The 19878-nt window shown below is 38.8% G+C and overlaps 1 protein-coding gene and 2 long non-coding RNA genes across 8 annotated transcripts; all 3 read right to left on the reverse strand.

Annotated features, from left to right (window-relative positions):
* Positions 1-1731: 1731 nt before the first annotated feature.
* On the reverse strand, positions 1732-7995 carry LOC110889891. Its single transcript, XR_002564028.2, has 2 exons — positions 7627-7995; positions 1732-1936 (listed from the first exon to the last, which is right to left on the reverse strand). It is a non-coding gene; the product is annotated as an uncharacterized LOC110889891 (long non-coding RNA).
* On the reverse strand, positions 3404-7094 carry LOC110889890. 6 transcript variants are annotated; one of them, XR_002564022.2, is made up of 11 exons: positions 6925-7094; positions 6774-6858; positions 6566-6687; positions 6386-6451; positions 6164-6251; positions 5590-5779; positions 5228-5502; positions 4705-4790; positions 4428-4615; positions 4105-4173; positions 3404-4013 (listed from the first exon to the last, which is right to left on the reverse strand). It is a non-coding gene; the product is annotated as an uncharacterized LOC110889890 (long non-coding RNA). The 6 variants fall into 6 exon arrangements; XR_002564027.2 differs by having other exon boundaries at positions 3404-3711; positions 3962-4013; positions 4705-5502; XR_002564023.2 differs by having other exon boundaries at positions 3404-3711; positions 3818-4013; positions 4705-5502.
* A 4389-nt stretch (positions 7996-12384) lies between the features above and the next one.
* On the reverse strand, positions 12385-13581 carry LOC110887951. The gene has a single exon (XM_022135505.1). It carries the CDS (start codon positions 13579-13581, stop codon positions 12385-12387), a length of 1197 nt encoding a protein of 398 aa, XP_021991197.1.
* Between the last annotated feature and the right edge of the window lie 6297 nt (positions 13582-19878).

Here is a 19878-nt window from a genome sequence, read left to right on the forward strand (position 1 = left end):
AGGTAGTGTGCTAGAAATGTGTGTTGAAAATATTCAAGTTAAGTTATTTGCTAAAACAGTTTCAGGATACGGCTCAGGATATAGAGCTGTATCTATGATCAAACAATGAGCAAAAAATGTAAAGGATGACACAGAATGTACGAGGAAAGCCCTTGATCAATCTAGATCGCCGGCACAAAACCTCAGGAGCTGACAATCGCAGCTGCCTTGTTCTTCAATTACTTCAAATATCAGGATACAGTGCAGGATATGATACGGATCAACTAAGTGTTAGAATGAGATTTGAGTACAGTATGTGTAGTGGTTGCTAGTAACTAGAGAGCAAAGTGTGCGAAAGAGTGTATGTGACTTAATCTGATCCGATCAATCTATTTATAGTAAATAGAAAGCAACCAACTATCCTACTTTTCCGGGATCCGGCGAATATTCCACATGTGAACGTTGTAATCCACATCTTTCGGCTTCAACGTCTTTCTCCCAACTGTTTTGCCCGAGTCTCAAGGATAAGAAGTCCACTTGAACGTTGGAGACTCATACCCTTTAATCTGCACATGGTCAAATCAGTTATTACCAGGATATCGTTTCAGGATGTTACCAATATCCCGATCCGGTATCCTGATCTCAAATAAACAATCAAAAGCAGAATATTAGTCAGGATATATGTTCAGAAAATGACCCATAACAATCGTCCTAATCAAAAGCCCTAAAAATCTGTTTGTAATTTGGAAAAAAGCTTAACTCCGTTAAGTTTTTTTAAAGGGGGACTATTGTAGGAAAAATAGGTGAAAGGTGGGACTGGTGGGGGGAATATTTTGAGGTGGGATTATTAATGGCCAATAAGGTCTAGGTAGGATTATTACATACCAATTCCCCTTTTTTATATCGCGCGTTGCGGCGAAACCGAGCAAATGATAATGTAAAACAAACGTGATTTGAAAATAAAGCATGTTGTTTATATGTCAAACCATTAGAACGATTTAGTTTATCATTGTACCGTTTTATGATACCAAATAAATACTTTATTTTGAATATAACCTCGTTTTAACAAAACTTATAACGGAATGTCAGGCAAAGAAACCAAGCACAACTATGTACTTAACTTTTTAGAAAAAAAAGTTTTAAACGTAACTTATTAAAAAAGTATCAAATTAATCGATAATTTAATATATGTTAAAAAGAAAAAAACACAGTTATAATAAAAAGGTAAAGGAAATAGATGTTAAAAAAAAGAAAAATATGTTATTAAAAGTAAATATAATAATAAAGTATTATAATATATTGAATAATAAAATATCAAAATAACAAAAAAAACTATATATTATTATAAAAATAAAGTTACTATTCATCGTCCCTCGTAATCTATATATATATATATATATATATATATATATATATAAAATTGATAACGTTTTGTGGGAAAATTGTCGCTAGTTGCGACAACTTTACCACATATTTAGTAGGGCTGGCATATCGGGTCAACCCGATCTGTTAAGACACGAACACGATAAGACACGAACACGAAACCTGTAAACACGAACACGACACAAAATCTTATCGTGTCAGATTTTCCAAACACGAACACGAACCTGTTAATAAACAGGTTACACGAAATGACCTGTTAAGACACGAAATTGTTGCCAACATATCATATGACCTGTTTAAGACACAAACACGACCTGTTAAGACCCGAACACGACCTGTTAAGACACGGACATGACCTATTATTCCATATTTGAAATTAGCAATTAAGGAACCTGTTTAATGGAAATCTAGTCGCCAAAGGTTCACAAAAGTCATAAAAATGCATAAACACATGATGTTTTAACAAACTTAAAACGAAATCCATAAAAGTCTAATCATAACATCCAAATAGTTTCAACATTCAAGTTCCCATATGCCTTTCTTTCTCAAGATCTTCAATTCCAAACAATCAAACCTACACACAAAGAATTACAATCGTATTAGGCATGGACAATTTGACACAAACTCATTCATATAGTTTTATCAAGCAACATTTCTATAAACATTTGAAGTGAGTACCTTGAGATGTTCACTGATTTTTAACAAGCAACACTACTTGAAGCATTTGGAGTGGATACCTTAGGATTGTTCACAGAATTTGAAGCGTCTGATTCACGGCTAATGTCAAGTGACATTATATCTTCTGTGAGCTCATCTACACTAACTTGGTTCCCGTACCTTGCTTGCTATCAAACATGAGAATATGACCACATTTGTTGCACTTTGATGGAACCTTTCCGCCTAAAGCTTTGTTTTGTTGTTTGGTAAAGTAATGCTAAACAACTAATCTTTCCTTTCGCGATCTCTTTGCCTTGGGTTTTCTAACACCACTATCATTTTTATCATCTACCTCCATAGAGCCAACTTCATCATCTTCCAAATTCATAGACCTATCATTTTCTAGGTCGACTTTGATAGAATCAAAATCCATATCCACCTACCATCTAATTCCAGTTCTATCCTAATTTGAGATTATATTAAGTAATAATTTGGTCATCTCACCTTAATAGTACTTATCTAGATTCTTTCTATATGCGTGACTAATGTATCTATGACTATAAAACAACCTAACAATGAAAACTCTAATTACTTGTAAAATGAACTGCAATGCTATCTTATCAATACTAGTCGTTTACCCGCGCGATGCGGCGGGAAACATATCATTTAGGTTGGTGAGTTTAGGGCTATGAACCAGGATGTAGTTTCCGATGTGGCGTGCGACCACGATGGTGGCAGTGTAGCCGAACGTGAGGGTCAGTTGCAACCTTCTTCAGCGGCGGAGAATCAGCAGTGTGCGGCGATTGGTGGTTTGGTGATGGCGTTTGGTGGTTATTGTGACGGCCGGTTACCGGCGTCAGCGTCAGTACTCATTTTCTGTTGGTTTTCTTATTCGTAGCATAGCTTTGTTTTATCTATGCCATAAAACTTACAGTTAGAGATCTCAATAAAGGATGATTTCCAAGTCATATGTTGCTTAATGAGGTTAATAAAAGCATAAATTTAAACGTGTTTTGCTAAAAAATTAGGACCCTGTTACATTTAAAAAAAAATTCTATTTGTTTATCAATTATCTCGTATTGATATACCGAAGAATACCTATGTTAGTTTTTTTATTTACATGATATTTACAAAAGTCTATTATTTGTTGTTTTGATTTTCTTAAAGTCCCGATCTCAAAGAAACTTGAATTTTATCCGAGCGAAACGATGAGACCGGTAATTGTCATTGGAAGGTTGTTGACGATATTCACTATTGAGATCCTCAATTTAGTCTTAATATAACCGGTTGTTAATGATATTCACTATTGGTTCATCAATCATCAACCCAGATACATAAACATTATAAATGCCCCCAAAGAAAGTAAATTACTTTTACACCACCCTTCAAAACATACCAACTTTAATGATCCCCATTTGTGAGAACAAAAATTAAAATTTCACCTTTCTTTCTAGGAATACAAAACCACCATGTCATTCTACACTCTCAATCAAACTCTTTGAATCAAAAAGATTCCTAAAGATAAATAAAACATTTGTTCACCCTTATCAAAACAAAATCCGATGAGGCCCACCACATTCTTGTCATGAACTCTTGAAAGAAGTTAGATATCATTTTTAAACTCGAGCCCACCCTGTGAAGATCCTTCTTGAGCTCTTTTGATTGAAATCAGCTGCCCGTTCGGAAGATGCCCTGTCATCAACAAACACAGCACAGAAAACTTGAGGTTTACAATGAGGTTGTTTTCTATAGTTGTAGATGATTTTTTGAAATATCAGTTAATAATAATTAACCGAACATTAGAACTGAGTTGTCATATGTGTTATGTGTAAGAGCAAAACGTTTGCAACCCTGTAGAAACAAATAAGATAATCTAGTGGATATGACGGTTGAAAAGCAACGCGGTTCGCTGGCTCAAAATCTGCTGAGAAAGACAATATACCCTCTCTTATTTCAACCATTCCATTAATTCTAACAGCAGCTAGCTTCACAATCTGGTCATAAAAAACAGAAAAAAAAAACATCAGCATTAATGATTAATTGATTAGTAGCAATAGCTTTGTGTATGATTAAAGGGTTTGGTACCTTGCTAAAAATTAACAGACGGTCTCTGCGCAGGTTTCTCCCCTCCCAGTTGGATTTGGCATCGTTAGACTGCAAATAAGCGTAAAAAGGCTCTCAATTATCCATTGGCGTCAAATATTATTAAAAAATAAAAGTATCTCAATAATAGACTAAACTTTTATTTAAAACGATTCATTAAGGTTTTACAAATCAAAAAATAAAATTTGAGCAATCTTCGGCCCGTTTCCTTCAGAAAAATACAGTTTGACCCGTTCGGGATTTTCATCTCTAAGCAAACAAGTCAAAACTGACATTTCGTTGTAAATTAATATATCGTTTATTACCTGGCAAATGCGGACTGCAAAGCTGGTGATAGCAGCTTTGATTTAAGATTATTAATACCCAAAAGATGATCTTTAACCGAAGATGTGAAGGAATTCCGTTCAACCAAAACACTTCGATATTCAGTGCAAACTCTCCTTGCATTTGCCTCAAATTAATCAACCAGTAGATGGACATTTAGCTCAGAATCCTACAGATCCAAAATACAATCTTAATCAAATGAATCAAACCTGTAATAAATAATTCCAATCATGCTATAATACAATTTATAGTTTATACCTTTTCTCGTTGTTGGAATCCAACAAAAGTCTAAATCGTTGAATAAAACAAAATAGGAGCTTTATTCAATCTGTTCCTTTAACTATCTTCAATAATAGAACAAAATAAGTAATTAACCCCAATCTCATAACCGGAAGCACTCTGAATAAACCCAACTTATTAGACAACAACCGTATAGTTTAATAAACATTAGAAAGTAGACTATGCATTACGTGTTTTTCATCATATCCACGTTTCCAGATGTGCTTTCTAATAAATGCAAATAGGATGTTCCACAACGAAGATTAACCAACTATACTCAAGAAAAAATGATTACTGACTTACTGGCATCATATATAGTACCACTATTCAATATTGAAATAATGAAGTAGTGCTAGATGCTAAAATTTTATGAAACCAAGGAAAATTCAGTCCCCAATGTACTTAGTTAACCAGTTAACGGATGCTTGAAGAAGTATTTCCCTCAAAATTGCACCCACCCGACCCGTCTCAACCTGAACCCATCCGGAAAAGAAGAACTTACTTAGGCTACAACTGCATGGACGATCTAAAGTACATTAGTTACAGCTTATGTTGTCAAAAGCGCGCCTAGGCGCACCTATAGCGCAAAAATCGGGTTTTTTTTTGGAAAAAATGGCCTGAGGCACGGTGCATAAGCAGAAACTGCCTCACGCGGGCCCGTGTTTTTCGGAGCTGCATTCGTGTCCGCAGGTGCAGGCACGTACGAGTTCAACCAAACTCATTTTCGCCTGCGCCTTGCGTCTTTGACAATATAGGTTACAGCAAGAATGACTCCATCTGCATAAAAAAAGACAATTTTAGTCCTGAATTCTGCAAATTATAACTCTAAAGGAACCAGATGATAATAAACACAATGACAATAACCAGTCACTCTACTGATGTTTTTGTCTTGCTGTTGCTTTCTTCGTCCGCGCCATTCGTTTCTACGCCTTTTTGGTCCCTTCTCCTCTGTGATCTCTTCTTTGTTATTCTTAATGTCAGTCACCTTGTCAGGAGCTTTCTTGTCATCAACTTCCATTAGCTCAGTCGTGGGCTCTTCATTACAGAGTGAGATCTGAAACAAGTGACAAAAACTATAAAAATCACAAACTGAAGGTACACGTGCACTTAGCGGAATTACTCATGCATCCAATGTTCCAATTTAGCAACTTGTAGCAAGATTTACATACACATATACACAGTTAAAAGTCGCAAAAATAATGATTTCAGATCAAAAGATGCATATTCGTTGACCGTGTTGACACAGAAAACAAAACCTAACCAGAATAATCCAAACATCTAGTCAAACCACGTACTGTTGCAAATAATCAATACACTTTAATTAGCTTTTCAACTGATTATCCTACTTCAACTCATTTGACGCATAACAATTTTACATATTTTTTATTTTACCAATTTGATTAATGACTGAAAATAGCCCCAAAGAATGTCATATTACCTCTTCAGGGCAAGCTTTTTCAGTTGACCTTGTTTGATTTCTTTGTCCATCAACCATTTGTTTCTTAACTTCATAATTCATTGCAAGCCTACAAGCAACAAAGATTATTTGAATGATAAAAGAAGGAAAGAAAAGAAACAAAACTAATAAACGATTCTTGACAAGAAAATCCAGATCCAGGTCTTTACTCACCAAAACCTTATGACTTGAGAAAGTACGTACCTTTTAGTCTCAAACCACTATCAACAGTTTGATCCAAGTCAGATCTGGAGCACAATCAGAGTAAAACTAACAAAAATACATCCAACGAATAAAAATTAGGTCAAAGTATAAACATTAAAAAGAAAAAGACCCTGAACAAGTTAATGACCATCTCAAAAAGTTCAGATTTGACTTTAATACTTGAATAGAAACTAAGTGGCAGCGGCTTTCAAACTTGCACCAGAATTTCATCAGACTTCTCCATAGGTTCTTCTTATGGAAGCTTCGTTACACCCAAAAGAAGAAGAGCGACGAACAGAGATCTGGTGAACACATGTTTAATCATCAAATCTTCAAAGGAAATAACAACAATCAACAAAAAATCTAACCTTATGTGTAATAAACATACCAGATCTAAAAGTTTCACCGTATTAGGGTTTGGGGACTGCAGATCTAAAAGTTTCAACAACATCGCCGTCCGGTGAAAGAAAACCCTACAATTTCACACATCCGTGTCAAATAACAAAAACAAAATGCCAATAGGGTTAAAAAGAAGGTACCGAGAGAAATCGCCGGAGAGACAGGTGAAATCGCCATGAATGTAGAGAGAGAGAACAATGGGGGCGGATGTGAATGATATGTAGAAACCCTAAATCGCCAGAGAGAGAGAGAGAGAGAGCAGAGGATGAGAGGCGAACAAAATGAGAGAATGAGAGAAACCCTAGTTGTGTCCGCATGTTTAGTTTGGGGAAAGGGTATAATTGGAAACTGAAGTTCAATGGTGCTTAAAAGACTTGTACGTAATGCTTTAGGGGTGTTTTAAGGAAATTTCAATGACCTTAAGAAGTCCTTTGGATATGTATATTATATATAGTATAGATAGAAGACATTTTACGTTGAGTTGTTTTCTCTACTTTAAAGACCCATTATTTACAAGATATGAAAATGTTAACACAGGAAGCTGATGATTGAAAGCAGTACTACAAATGATTTTGAGCTTACTCGTACAGGTGGTTAAGATCCGTTAAAGATAGAGCTAGATTCTTTTGACAACGTATCTTCATATTCACGAAATCAAGTTAAAATATTTCTTTTTTTGATATCCTTTGGCTGAACAACAGATGAACATAACAACCTTCATGTAATGACAACCTTCATCTTTTAGTTTACCAAGTATATTCACACAAATCAGTGCATACAAAACTGGACATGTAATGACAACAGATGAACACAACAACACAAATCAAGTATCTTTAACTTACCTGATGGCTGAACGTATGATGGTCTTCGATGGTTGTTCTTGTTCGTCGATTGATTGCGGCTGATGGCTGAACGTATGCTGGTCGATTGATGGCTGAACGTATATTGAACGTGTTCGTCGATTGATGGCTGAACGTATGCTGGTCGTCGATGGTTGTTCTTGTTCGTCGATCGATTGCGGCTGCTGTAGAGATCTTTTTAGGGTTTGGACTTTGCACTTTGGAGCGTGAATTGAAGAATGAATTTCAAAATTAGGATATACCCACCCCGCTTCTCACATGACATACCTGGTATATTTTTTTTAATTTAAATTCTTAGCATGTCATTAACGGGTCTTAACAGGTTAACGGGTTTTAACCTGTTTAGACACGAAATTTAAATAGGTCTTATCGTGTCGACCTGTTTAGACACGAAACCTGTTAAGGTCAAACACGAAACCTGTTAACTTCGTGTAGGTTCGTGTCGTGTTATCGTGTTCGTGTCAGAATTGCCGGCCCTAATATTTAGATTTATTAGGTTTAAAAATTTTTAATTTTTGTATACTAACAATTAACAACATTTAATAAATAATAGATCAAAATTTGTGGGAAAATTTTCGCTAGTTGCGACAACTTTACCACATATTTGGAATTAGTTTTTAAAATTATTTTTTATACTAACAATATCATGAGTTATTAATAAAAAAATAATGTTTTGTGGGAATATTGTCGCAAGTTGTGACAACTTTGCCACGATTTTGGACTTTATAGTTTGTAAAATTGTTTTTTTATCTTATAAACAAATAACATTAGTTAATAAATAAAAAATGTTTTGTGGGAAAAACGAAGCAAAATGCGACAACCTTGCCACACATTTTTTATTTTTCTAGTTTTTTTTAGTATGCTTATTTATTGTACTAACAATTAACAAAAACTGTTAAATATAAATTAAATTTTGTGGGAAAATTGTGGCAAGTTGGTACAAATTTGCCACGATTTTGGATATTTTTTAGTTTTACAAATTATACTAACTAATAATAAAAATTAATAAATAAAAAAACAATGTTTTGTGGGAACATTGTTGGAAATACAGTTAACTTTGCGATGGAACTGATACAATTATAGGTATGGTGACTATCTTGTCGAAAAATTGTGGGAAATTTGTTGGTTTTTAATATTTGTCGGAAATTTGTGGAAACCGGTCACCAAAATTAAGCTGTAAGAAATTTTTCGTAATTTTGTAGTAAAAAGTCAGTTTTATAGAAGTGGAATTTTTGGAAAGAACATGAAGAATTAGCTTGGAAAACAAGAAGGATTCTCCGTATGGGTTCGATAGAAGGATGGTTACTTGGAAAGCAAGAAGGATTCTCTATACGGTCATTTTATATGGCCAAATTACCCTTCTGATAACAAAATTATATAAAAAATGACCGAATTGTCCTTTTAGTTAACAGAAAAATGGACGGAGTTAACACAGCGGACTAAAATGTCAACGTTTGAAACTATTTGGATTAAAATGGTAAGGTTTCAAACCTTTGGATTAAACTGGCAAAATGACCCAAATCACATAGACTAAAATGGCATTTAACTTTATCAACAAATATGCCAGCTTATATACACTCCAAGTTTGATATAGCATGGAAAATTTGTATTGATTTTCTTTCTACTTTCATTTTGACATATGCGTGGAAAATTTGTGTACATTGTAGAAAGACTCAAGTCTTCACAATTTGTATCTAGTTAAAAAATCATTAAAGTTGGGTCATGTTAAAGACTATCAAGTCTTCACACATAAAAGTTGGGTCACTAAAGACTCACAAGTTTTCACACAATTATTTCGGACCCAAATGATACGTTCCAAACAATTTCTTTCCACACAGAGTTAAATTCGATTATATTCTATGAGGTTCGACAAAAATAACCATCCCCCCCCCCCCAAACAAAACTAATTGATGAATAGAGAAATTGATGGTCTTAAATTTATCGTCAAAGGCTCATAAGTCTTTTTATTTTACTAAATTGCAGGAAATGTCTTGTTATTATTTTAGTCCACTTCTTTAAAAAATATACATGAAAGCCGTATTGTTTAACATGCTTTAGTCATTTTCGCTTGACATTTATACCTTTAAAAAAATCTATTAATGTATGTGAAAAGAAGATGATTAAAATTCTAATGTTTATTGTTTGCTACTTCTTATTACATGCTTCAAAATCAAGACACAAAAATGTTTTGAATATATAGAAATTAAGGATCTTGATGTTGGTTATATATAATACTATACGGAATCTGAAGAAACACTGGTTTAATCGACCGGAATCACTTGAACCACGGGGTTTGAATCTCCATAAAAGGGTTAGATCTTCTCGTTTGATTTGGGGATGACTGATCTCCTTCTTTAAACAATAACTGCAAAACAGACAACCGTTAGACTCGCCACGGGGAGAAAGGGGGTTCTCTCCGTGACCACCCTCCGGCGTTAGAATAAGTACAAGGTTTGATGAAGAAGAAGAAGTAATAGTAAAGTGAAGTGAGAGTAACTTGAGGAATTATACCTGAATTATCCTTTATTTATAGCCAAAGTTTGGGCGAGAAAGTTTGTTGATGGAAAACTTAACGGAAAGTACTCTTCCGTAAGCGGTTATTTCTCCCTCCGTTAATCACTAACGGGTGTGTATGCACACGGATCGTGGTCACGATCAACGGCTGGGGTGATGCCACGTGGAAAGTGGGCAAGTGTGGATTTTCCTTCCATTTGGTGCCATCATCGTGATTTTGGGGACTGTCTCAAGATGATGCCACGTGGCCATTCGGTTATAACCGAATGGTGATGCACGATAATGCCTTCTAGAAGGATTACAGCTGTAATCCTATGTGACTCTTCCTCATGCTAATTCTGTTATGAGAGAAAGGTTATTTTTTCCAAGTCTGAGTGACTTTTGCGCGGAGGTATTGTTAGGATCTTACCCTATCTGCTGTATGAGAGCTTGCGCAAGGATTTAGTTCCTTTTGGCACGCGGATGTTAAATATTGTTTTTCTTTTTAAGTTCTCTTTTAGAACCAGTGCGCGGCTGCGCATGGTTCATTCTAAAGAGAGCTTATTGATGAGGTTGTGGTATGGTCTTAAGCACTTGTGCAAGGTTTTTGGGACCTTACCCCTTCAAGTCCCCCAGTCTAGTGTTGCTCTTATGCGAATAAGTGGAGCACTGGACTATAAGAGGTGGGTGATTTGTGCTGTAGAGTTTTTAGGCGCGAAAAATGGAGAATCTTCTTGGGGAAGATATTTCTTGATTTGAATTGTTCAATATTTTAGAATGAAGTGTTTTTTAATCATGAATTGTTTGGAGTGACGTGGCCCTTGTGTGCCATAGAGCAGGAAATGAACAGGTGCTTTGACTTATCACCTTCTTACTGAACTGTAGCTTCTGGGAATGCGTGTAGGCGTTGTCAAAGATCATTTAATGAAATGGATGATTACTGCGTTGCCGCCGTTTCATAAAGTGTTGATGTGACATTAATTATCATAACTTCCGCGATTCCTCTTAGCGGTGCTGACGTCAACTTGTTTAGCTATATATTCAAATGGGGATTATTCAAATTTTACGAGATTTGGAAAATATGAGAACCAGGAGAAAATTCCGTTTTCGGAGGATTTCTGAAATTTTGAGGACCTTCGATGCTGCTGAAGCTTTGCTTCTTCTCGCAGGCTTGCCACCGGAAAAGACTGCTGATAGGGGAGGATTTCTTGACACCGCTCCCTATTCGTCTACAAGATAAAATTTTTCCTCCCTTCTTATTAGAAGTGATAATGATAAAGGGGTTACCCGATTGTCGGCGACTGTTTTAACCCAACGTTTTCCGATTGGCTGGAGAGGCAGTTGTTCGATAGTGTAAGAACGGCGTCGGAGTGATCGGCGTTCTGTAGCTCCGGCCGGAATTCAGATGGCATCTGTGGTAGGTGATGGCAACGAGTGGATTGTCGATCCTCACCCTTTGGAGTGGTATGGTGAAGCAATATATACCTCTGCAGAGGTGTTGGCCATGTTTCTAGGTGTTTAGTTTGTTTACTTTGTAACTACTGTTTTGATACACTGCTGTGTTTTGTATATTTTGCTAATGTGCTTTGTTGCACAAGTAACTTTTTGATGCACAACTGTGCATATAGATTTTTGCAATTGCGTTTGGTACGCAAGTAACTATTTTGAATATATTATGTGTTTGGATTAAAATATCTTGCATGTGTATAATTACTTTGTTTAGGTAAAGCGAATAAAGATGGTATTGAGCTCATGTGTGAACGTAGGTCTGGATTGTATGCGGGACTTGTACCCGTTAGATCGTTCATGAGACTTATAATGTTTTACCATAGTGTTTTCGCGCGTACCAAAAGGAATTACATGCATTTTGTAATAAACAATAGAACATATAAGGATAAGCTTTGTATTGATAAGGTGCGGGGCCAGTGGATACAAAGTGAATAATTAGAATAATTATGTTGCCTGCGCATGTGTTCCGCTATTGTGTGAGATGGCTAGGCTGGTTACATGTAGCACATGCGCAGTTGTTGTGCGTTCCAAGTGTGTGGTACATTCGTTCCATCGAGCCTTTTTAAAGTATATGCGCCTTTACCCAGGACTTCATGGATGATATATGGTCCCTCCCATTTAGGCACTAGTTTCCCTGGTTTCTCCGTGTTGGATGCCTCATTGTCGCGCAGGACGAAATCCCCTGGGACACAGGTGCAAACGCGTACCCGAGCATTATATTACTTCTCTAACTTAGATTTATACCTGGCTTCTGCAATAGCTGCATTCTCGCGCCATTCTTCGAGAAGTTCCAGGATCAAGTCGTCGTTCTCGTTCGTTGTCTTGTTTTTCCATGGCGATCATGCGTGGTGATGGGAGGCCAACTTCTGTTGGTATTACCGCTTCTGAACCATAAATGAGGCTGAATGGAGTTTCGCCTGTATTGGTTTTTAGCGTGGTGCGGTGAGCCCATAAAATGCTACGGAACTCGTCCACCCACCCCCTACGCGCGGTCCCCAGCCTTGCCTTGATGACATCCATTATTTGTTTATTCACGCTCTCAAGTTGCCCATTCGCTTGTGGGTGCGCCACAGAGGCGAAGCTCTGTTCAATGTTCATCTCTTTGAACCATTTTTGTACGTCCTCTGATGCGAAGTTTGTACCGTTATCAGATATGATACGTAATGTAACCCAAATCGGCAAATAATGTGCTCCCAGATGAATTTGCGAATTACCATGGCTGTAGTCGATGCGAGAGCCTTCGCTTCTACCCATTTGGTAAAGTAGTCTACTGCTACTACTATGAACTAAACTACGCCGGGCGCATCGGGGAAAGGGCCGACGAGGTCGATGCCCCATTGCTGAAAAGGCCAGTGGGACCAGAGGGTTCTTTGGGCGGAGCATTTTTGGGGCATGGCGCTGACATGCCACACACTTGCGCAATAGTTCCACTACATCTACGTGCATACCTGGCCAATAATAGCCTGCATTCATAATCTTTGCAACTACCATGCGCGGGCCTGCATGGATTCCACATAACCCTTCATGAATTCCGCGGACTAAATATTGTGCATCAGTCTTATCTACGCATCGTAAAAGTGGACCCATGAAGGATTTACAGTATAAGATACCGTCCGCCATTTCGTAGTTCAATGCTTTGTGTTGAATTTTCCTGGCTTCCGCCTTTCCTTCTGTAAGGATCCCATGTTGCAAGTATGTAATGATTGGGGACATCCAAGATGGATTCCCGACCTCTATGATGTTCACTTGTCTTAAGGGAACAGATGGGTTAGATAATACCTTGATACGGACTTCTTTCGCGAGTTGTCTGAAGCTTGTAGCAGCCAGTTTGCTTAGCACGTCTGCATGTTTGTTTTCGCTTCTTTTGATGTGGACTATCTTGAATGTTTGAAACTGGTTGATAAGGATTCTTACTTGTTCCAAATATAGAGCCATGGCTTCGCCTTTAGCGTCGTAATGACCGTTGACTTGGAAACGACGTGCGTTCGAGGTTCTTTGCTCCCATTTTGAGTACCAGGCGAAGGCCCGCAAGAAATGCTTCATATTCCGCCTCGTTGTTGGTACTTTTAAAATCCAGGCGAATAGCGTACGTGAGCTCATGGTTGTCAGGGCTGACTAGGCGAAGACCTGCGCTTGCACCATCGTCGTTTGAGGCGCCGTCTGTATGCAATGTACAAACCCTGTCATCGAAGACAAGGATAGGATTTTGGATTGCCTCGCATTCTTGGATTTTGTCGACGGGAACTTCGGTGGAAAAATCTGCTAAGACTTGCCCTTTAATTGCTGGTCGAGGTTTGTACAGGATGTTGTATCCTGCTAACTCGATAGCCCATTTGGCCAACTGCCCCGCGACATCTGGTTTAGACAAAATTTGTCCTAGATGATAATTTGTAAGGACGGTGATAACGTGGCCAGAGAAACACCGTCGCAGTCTTCGTGATGCGTGAACTAGTGCAAGGACGAGTTTTTCTATCATAGAATAGCGTGTCTCTAGACCAGTTAACATTTTGCTGATGTAGTATATCGGAGTTTGAATGCGATCTCTTTCTACCATTAGTACCGAGCCGACTGCTACTTCCGCTGCGGATAGATATAGGATTAATGGTTCTTCTTTTCGTCATGCTGTTAAGGTTGGTAACTAGACCAGACACTCTTTCATCTGTTTGAAAGCTTTCTTCGCTTCTGGTGTCCATTGAAAATGGCTCTTTTTGGCGCAGTTGCGCAATGTGCTGATGAATAGATAAGACTTTGTAGCGTGATTTGCCAAAAATTTGTTGAGTGCTGCTAATCGACCCGCGAGTCATTGCATCTCTTTAACTGTTGCTGGTGATGGCATTAGTTGGATGGCCTCTACTTTCTCTGGGTTGACCTTGAAGCTGTCTCTGGTTACTATGAGCCCTAGGAATTTGCCTTCCTCCATTCCGAAGGAACACTTTGTTGGATTCAGCTTTAGATTGACGCTGCGCAAGGAGTCAAAAGTGCGTTGAATGTTTGCAAGTATAGACTCTTCTTCTTGGCTTGTGATGACGAGGTCATCCATGTAAACTTCCACTGTTACGCCAATATCTTCTCCAAAGACTCTATCCATCAAGCGTTGGTAAGTAGCCCCTTCGTTGCGGAGACCAAAAGGCATTTTCGTGTAGCAAAAAATACCTTTATTTGTGCGGAAGGCCGTTTTATCTTCGTCTTCCTCCTTCATTTGTACTTGATGGTAACCTTTATAGCAGTCTAGAATACACTTCCAGCGGAAGGATGCTAGAGAATCGACTTTCTTGTCTATTTCTGGGAGGGCGTAACAGTCTTTTTGGCAGGCCTTGTTGAGGTCTTTGAAGTCGACACACATGCGCCACCTGCCGTTGTGCTTTTGCACCATTACTGGGTTGGCTACCCAGGTTTGATATTGTACTTCGCGCTGGATTCCAACGTTAAGTAATTCTATTACTTGTTCGTTCATTGCGTCTGCTTTTTCTGCACTGAGACTGCGCCTTCCTTGCACGACTGGTTCTGCCGAAGGTCGGATATTTAAGCAGTGCTGTGCTATGTCTCTTGGTACTCCAGTCATGTCCGTCGGGGACCAGGCGAAGATATCCATGTTGTTAGATAGGAGTTCTTTTAACTTTATACGAATTGCTGGTGAGATGGCGTGTCCTAACAAAATGGTTTATTCAGGATATTCCTCGTTGAAGACCCATTTTTCTTGTCCGTTTGATGTTGACGATTTGGCGACTTTTGCCGGTGGCTCATCGTCCACATACATCACTTCTTTGCTGGAATACAAAATTGCTACCCGTGTTTCCGTCGGGAAACCGCAAGCGGCATGTGGTATGGAGGTAATCATGCTGAACTCTCTCTGAGATTGTCTCCCTAACAATACATCGTGACGCGATGTTGCTGGCATAAACCATAAAATTAACTGTGATAGTGCGCGAGTGTTCGCTGTCTGAGAGGGTCACAGGAAAAGTGATTTGCCCAGCGGAAAGACAGCTTCGTTGCAGAAACCGGTGAGAGGAAAATCGACTAGTTTTAAGTGTGCCTTATCCTCTGGGTCCAGTTGCTTGAAACATTGCCATAAATTATATCCATGGAACTTCCTGGATCTATATGCATATAATCAGTTCGGTAATGGCCGAAGATACCAGTGATGATTACTGGGCGTTCTTCTTGAGGACCTCCTGGGACGACAGGGAAGACGACCAGTTGCTCTCGCCAATGCTGATTGTGGCTTCGTTTGTGCGGTCTTCATGAGGGTCCTCCTTGTATCATATTTATCCGTTGTGCTTTGGCTTCCTGGTAATTGGTATCTTCTGAATTTTGTTCCACATATCCTTGGCTACTAAGTTGGATGTCCCACTGACGGGCTGACTGTGGGTCTAACGTTGAAGTGTCGGATCTTCTCTTGTGTTCTTCTTGAGCATTAGATCTGTTGTACAACAACTCAGATCTGACGTTTTGTGCAAAAATTTGGTTCATGGCGTTCTGGAATCTGGTGAACCAGTACTCTGGAGTTTCCTCCGGGAGTAGAATACCCTGGGTTGCATTACCCTTGGTTTCAGATCGAGGACTTGATGGGTGAATTGACGAGTTCTCTACCATGGGAAATAGAGAGTGAACAGAAAATGAATCAAAACGAGAAAATGTGAGTAGAAACTGAGAAATCGGTGGGCGCCAATGAAGAAACACCGGTTTAATTGATCGGAATCAATTGAACCAGGGGGTTTGAATCTACATAAAAGGGTTCGATCTTCTCGTTTGATTCGGGGATGAATGATCTCCTTCTTCAAACAATAACTGCAAAACAGACAGCCGTTAGACTCGTCACGGGGAGAAAGGGGGTTCTCTCCGTGACCACCCTCCGGCGTGAGAATAAGTAGAGGGTTTGATGAAGAAGAAGAAGTAATAGTAAAGTGAAGTGAGAGTAACTTGAGGAATTATACCTGAATTATCCTTTATTTATAGCCGAAGTTTGGGCGGGAAAGTTTGTTGATGGAAAACTTAACGGAAAGTACTCTTCCGTAAGCGGTTATTTCTCCCTCCGTTAATCACTAACGGGTGTGTATGCACACGGATCGTGGTCACGATCAACGGCTGGGGTGATGCCACGTGGAAAGTGGGCAAGTGTGGATTTTCCTTCCATTTGGTGCCATCATCGTGATTTTAGGGACTGCCTCAAGATGATGCCACGTGGCCATTCGGTTATAACCGAATGGTGATGCACGATAAAGCCTTCTAGAAGGATTACAGCTGTAATCCTATGTGACTCTTACTCATGCTAATTCTGTTATGACAGAAAGGTTATTTTTGTCCAAGTCTCAGTGACTTTTGCGCAGAGGTATTGTTAGGATCTTACCCTATCTGCTGTATGAGAGCTTGCGCAAGGATTTAGTTCCTTTTGGCGCGCGGATGTTAAATAATGTTTTTCTTTTTAAGTTCTCTTTTAGAACCAGTGTGCGGCCGCGCAAGGTTCATTCTAAAGAGAGCTTATTGACGAGATTGTGGTATGGTCTTAAGCACTTGTGCAAGGTTTTTGGGACCTTACCCCTTTAGAATCAAAAAGAATTACAAAATTATCAGGAAAAAGAATAGCTTTTTATATCACAATAACTATGCTTACCGCTGCAACTCTATCTGTAGCCACCATAAGGTTGCTGACCATAACCTCTACCCATTATCGGATTATAATTTCTAGGCGGCATAAATCCAGTAGTAGGTGGCTGTTGCATCTAGTTCCCTTGCCCATTGTTCATTCACATACCCATATTTTGGGGCATAATGTTTATTCCCATATTCATGTTTTGCGGCATATTGTTCTTTCCCTCACTCGCCGAGTGAATCGATCATGCTTCTTCAGTTCTCCACTCTTTCATATATCTAATTCAAAGCCGAGCTAGGTTTTCTTGGGACAATTTTAATATCGATCATGGGGTTTTCATATATCTAGAATTCGCACGATTAGTCCACGGGTTAGACCGTGAAAGACAATCTATGTAATTTAGTTAAGTACATACAACCTATAAAGTCATTAGCTAATACTTATGTATCTAATTATATTTCAAATATAATTTTGACTTGTTCCAGTCAGCATAACAAGTTGCAGCATCCAGTCGTTGCTATAAACTCATAATGAATGAGACCTAACAAATCAACTACCCAAGAACCAAACTTATGGCATTAATACACAATATATCTTCTTTGTTTTTTGTTCTTGTTCCCGATACAACACATGTCGCTTGTGTCACATAGTCTTGAAACAGATAAACAAACATTGATCGACTTGAATCTCAAACAATCACGGCTAACCCCTAAATAGGGGTGTTCAAAAAGCTCGCGACATGATTGAAGTTCACTCGAAAAAAGTATTAAACCTAGTCCAGTTAAAAAGATACTTCGTTTCCTCTGGTCGTGCTCAGGGTCATATAGTCTGTATTGGGGCTCCGTGGGTAATTGTAATCAGGATGCATAAAATCCCAAAGATTTGCGTGTTTGTTTTGGTGGTCCGTGGGTAATTGTAATAAGCATGCATAAAATCCCAAACAATATTGTGGTCCCACATGGATGGGAGGAACAAGTTTAAGAGGACACCTCTGTAAAAGGAGAGGTGAATCTCCGGCCACTAACAAAATAATTGTTGGAAATTTTGTGAAAATATGAATTTTCACAAATATAGGAATTGCATTTTTCCTATTTTTGGACTAGAAATAAGTATAAGAAACGAAGGAGATTTTATATATTTATTTTTTGGGTTTGTGTTCTATGTTGGAAGAGCTTCGCAACGAACTAAACCGCGTCCAAAACGGAGCTAAGATGAATGAGATATCGATGCTCGAAGTTTGGTGTTTGAAACATTGAATACTGAAATAATGGGAAAATGGCACCTTGTCCCACATAGGAGACAGATAAAACTTAAAGGGTATTTAAATGGGAACACTCCATCCTTATTGTTTCATGGAACACACTAAGTGTACTCGCAAAGGGTGCAGACCTGCGCTCGCACACGCGCGCACGTGGCGTGGGCGATGGGTGCAATGTGGCGCTTTGATGGCGCCCTTTGCACTTCGCGAGCCGCTTGATAGCCGCCTTTGTATTTTTAACCGCCGGTGCGTGGTAAAACACATGGGCTGCAACGAACAGGTGGCAGGAAACCTTGGAGGATGACATGGCAGGCAGGCGTGCGAGTACACGGGGCATGACCAGGTTGGTCTGCGTGCACTGGCGCATGGCCACTGAAGTGACGCGCGTGGGCGCAACAAAGTGAGCCAATACGACGCTACTGTGTGGCGTGCTCGTATAGGTTCACTGGTGTCTGGCGTATGCGAGCATGAAAGTGAGCCAAACCAGCGCGCGCACAATGGGTGGTGCAGAACTACTCGCACATGAAAGTGAGCCAAACTGGCGCACACGCGCATGAGTGGTGCAGGCCTGGGGCGCATGAAATTGAGCCAAACCAGCTTGCGCACAATGGGTGGTGCAGACCTGCTCGCACATGAATGTGACTTTTTCTAAGCTTATGACTTGCTTGTGAATGTTTCTAAGCATGTGAATTTCATATGCATGTTTCTAAGGATGTGTTCTCTTGGTGAAAATTACTCTTCTCACTTTATTCCTCCTTGGATACTTGTCTCTATAGTAGCTTCTTACCTTTCTTATTTTTAAACCCGTTTATACTATAGCTCATCACACAATGTATAATATGAATCCTTTATGTTGACAAATAATGAAATATAAAAGATGTAATACAAATATACATGGAAACGTTTAGCTTCTTACCTTTCTTATTTTTAAACCCGTTTATACTATAGCTCATCACACAATGTATAATATGAATCCTTTATGTTGACAAATAATGAAATATAAAAGATGTAATACAAATATACATGGAAACGTTTTCAAAAGGGTGTTGCTAAATGTAACCCTTTTGTCACCAACTTGGAGCCCACCACTAGAAGGTATTTTCCCTCATATGAGGGTATGTTTAGTAGGAGGATAGACACATCTATAAAAAAAAATGAGTTAGATTTCATGTTAGACAAGATTCATAGGACGACTTTGAATAGATTACCAATTTAATACCGACACCGTCTTCACCAGGCAATCTGAGGGGGCCATGTCACATTCTCGCCCTCTTATGAAATTTAGTGAAGTACATACAGGTATAACCTAAAGTCATTAGCTACTGCTCGTGGATCCACTTAAATTAATCTTGACTTATTCCAAGTCTATCTTAACAAGTTGAAG

This window comes from Helianthus annuus, chromosome 11 (assembly GCF_002127325.2).
Source record: "Helianthus annuus cultivar XRQ/B chromosome 11, HanXRQr2.0-SUNRISE, whole genome shotgun sequence".
Lineage (NCBI taxonomy): Eukaryota > Viridiplantae > Streptophyta > Magnoliopsida > Asterales > Asteraceae > Helianthus > Helianthus annuus.

Coding starts and splice junctions, on each gene's coding strand:
- LOC110887951 (XM_022135505.1), bottom strand. CDS start 13,581: ATGGCTCTATATTTGGAACAAGTAAGAATCCTTATCAACCAGTTTCAA.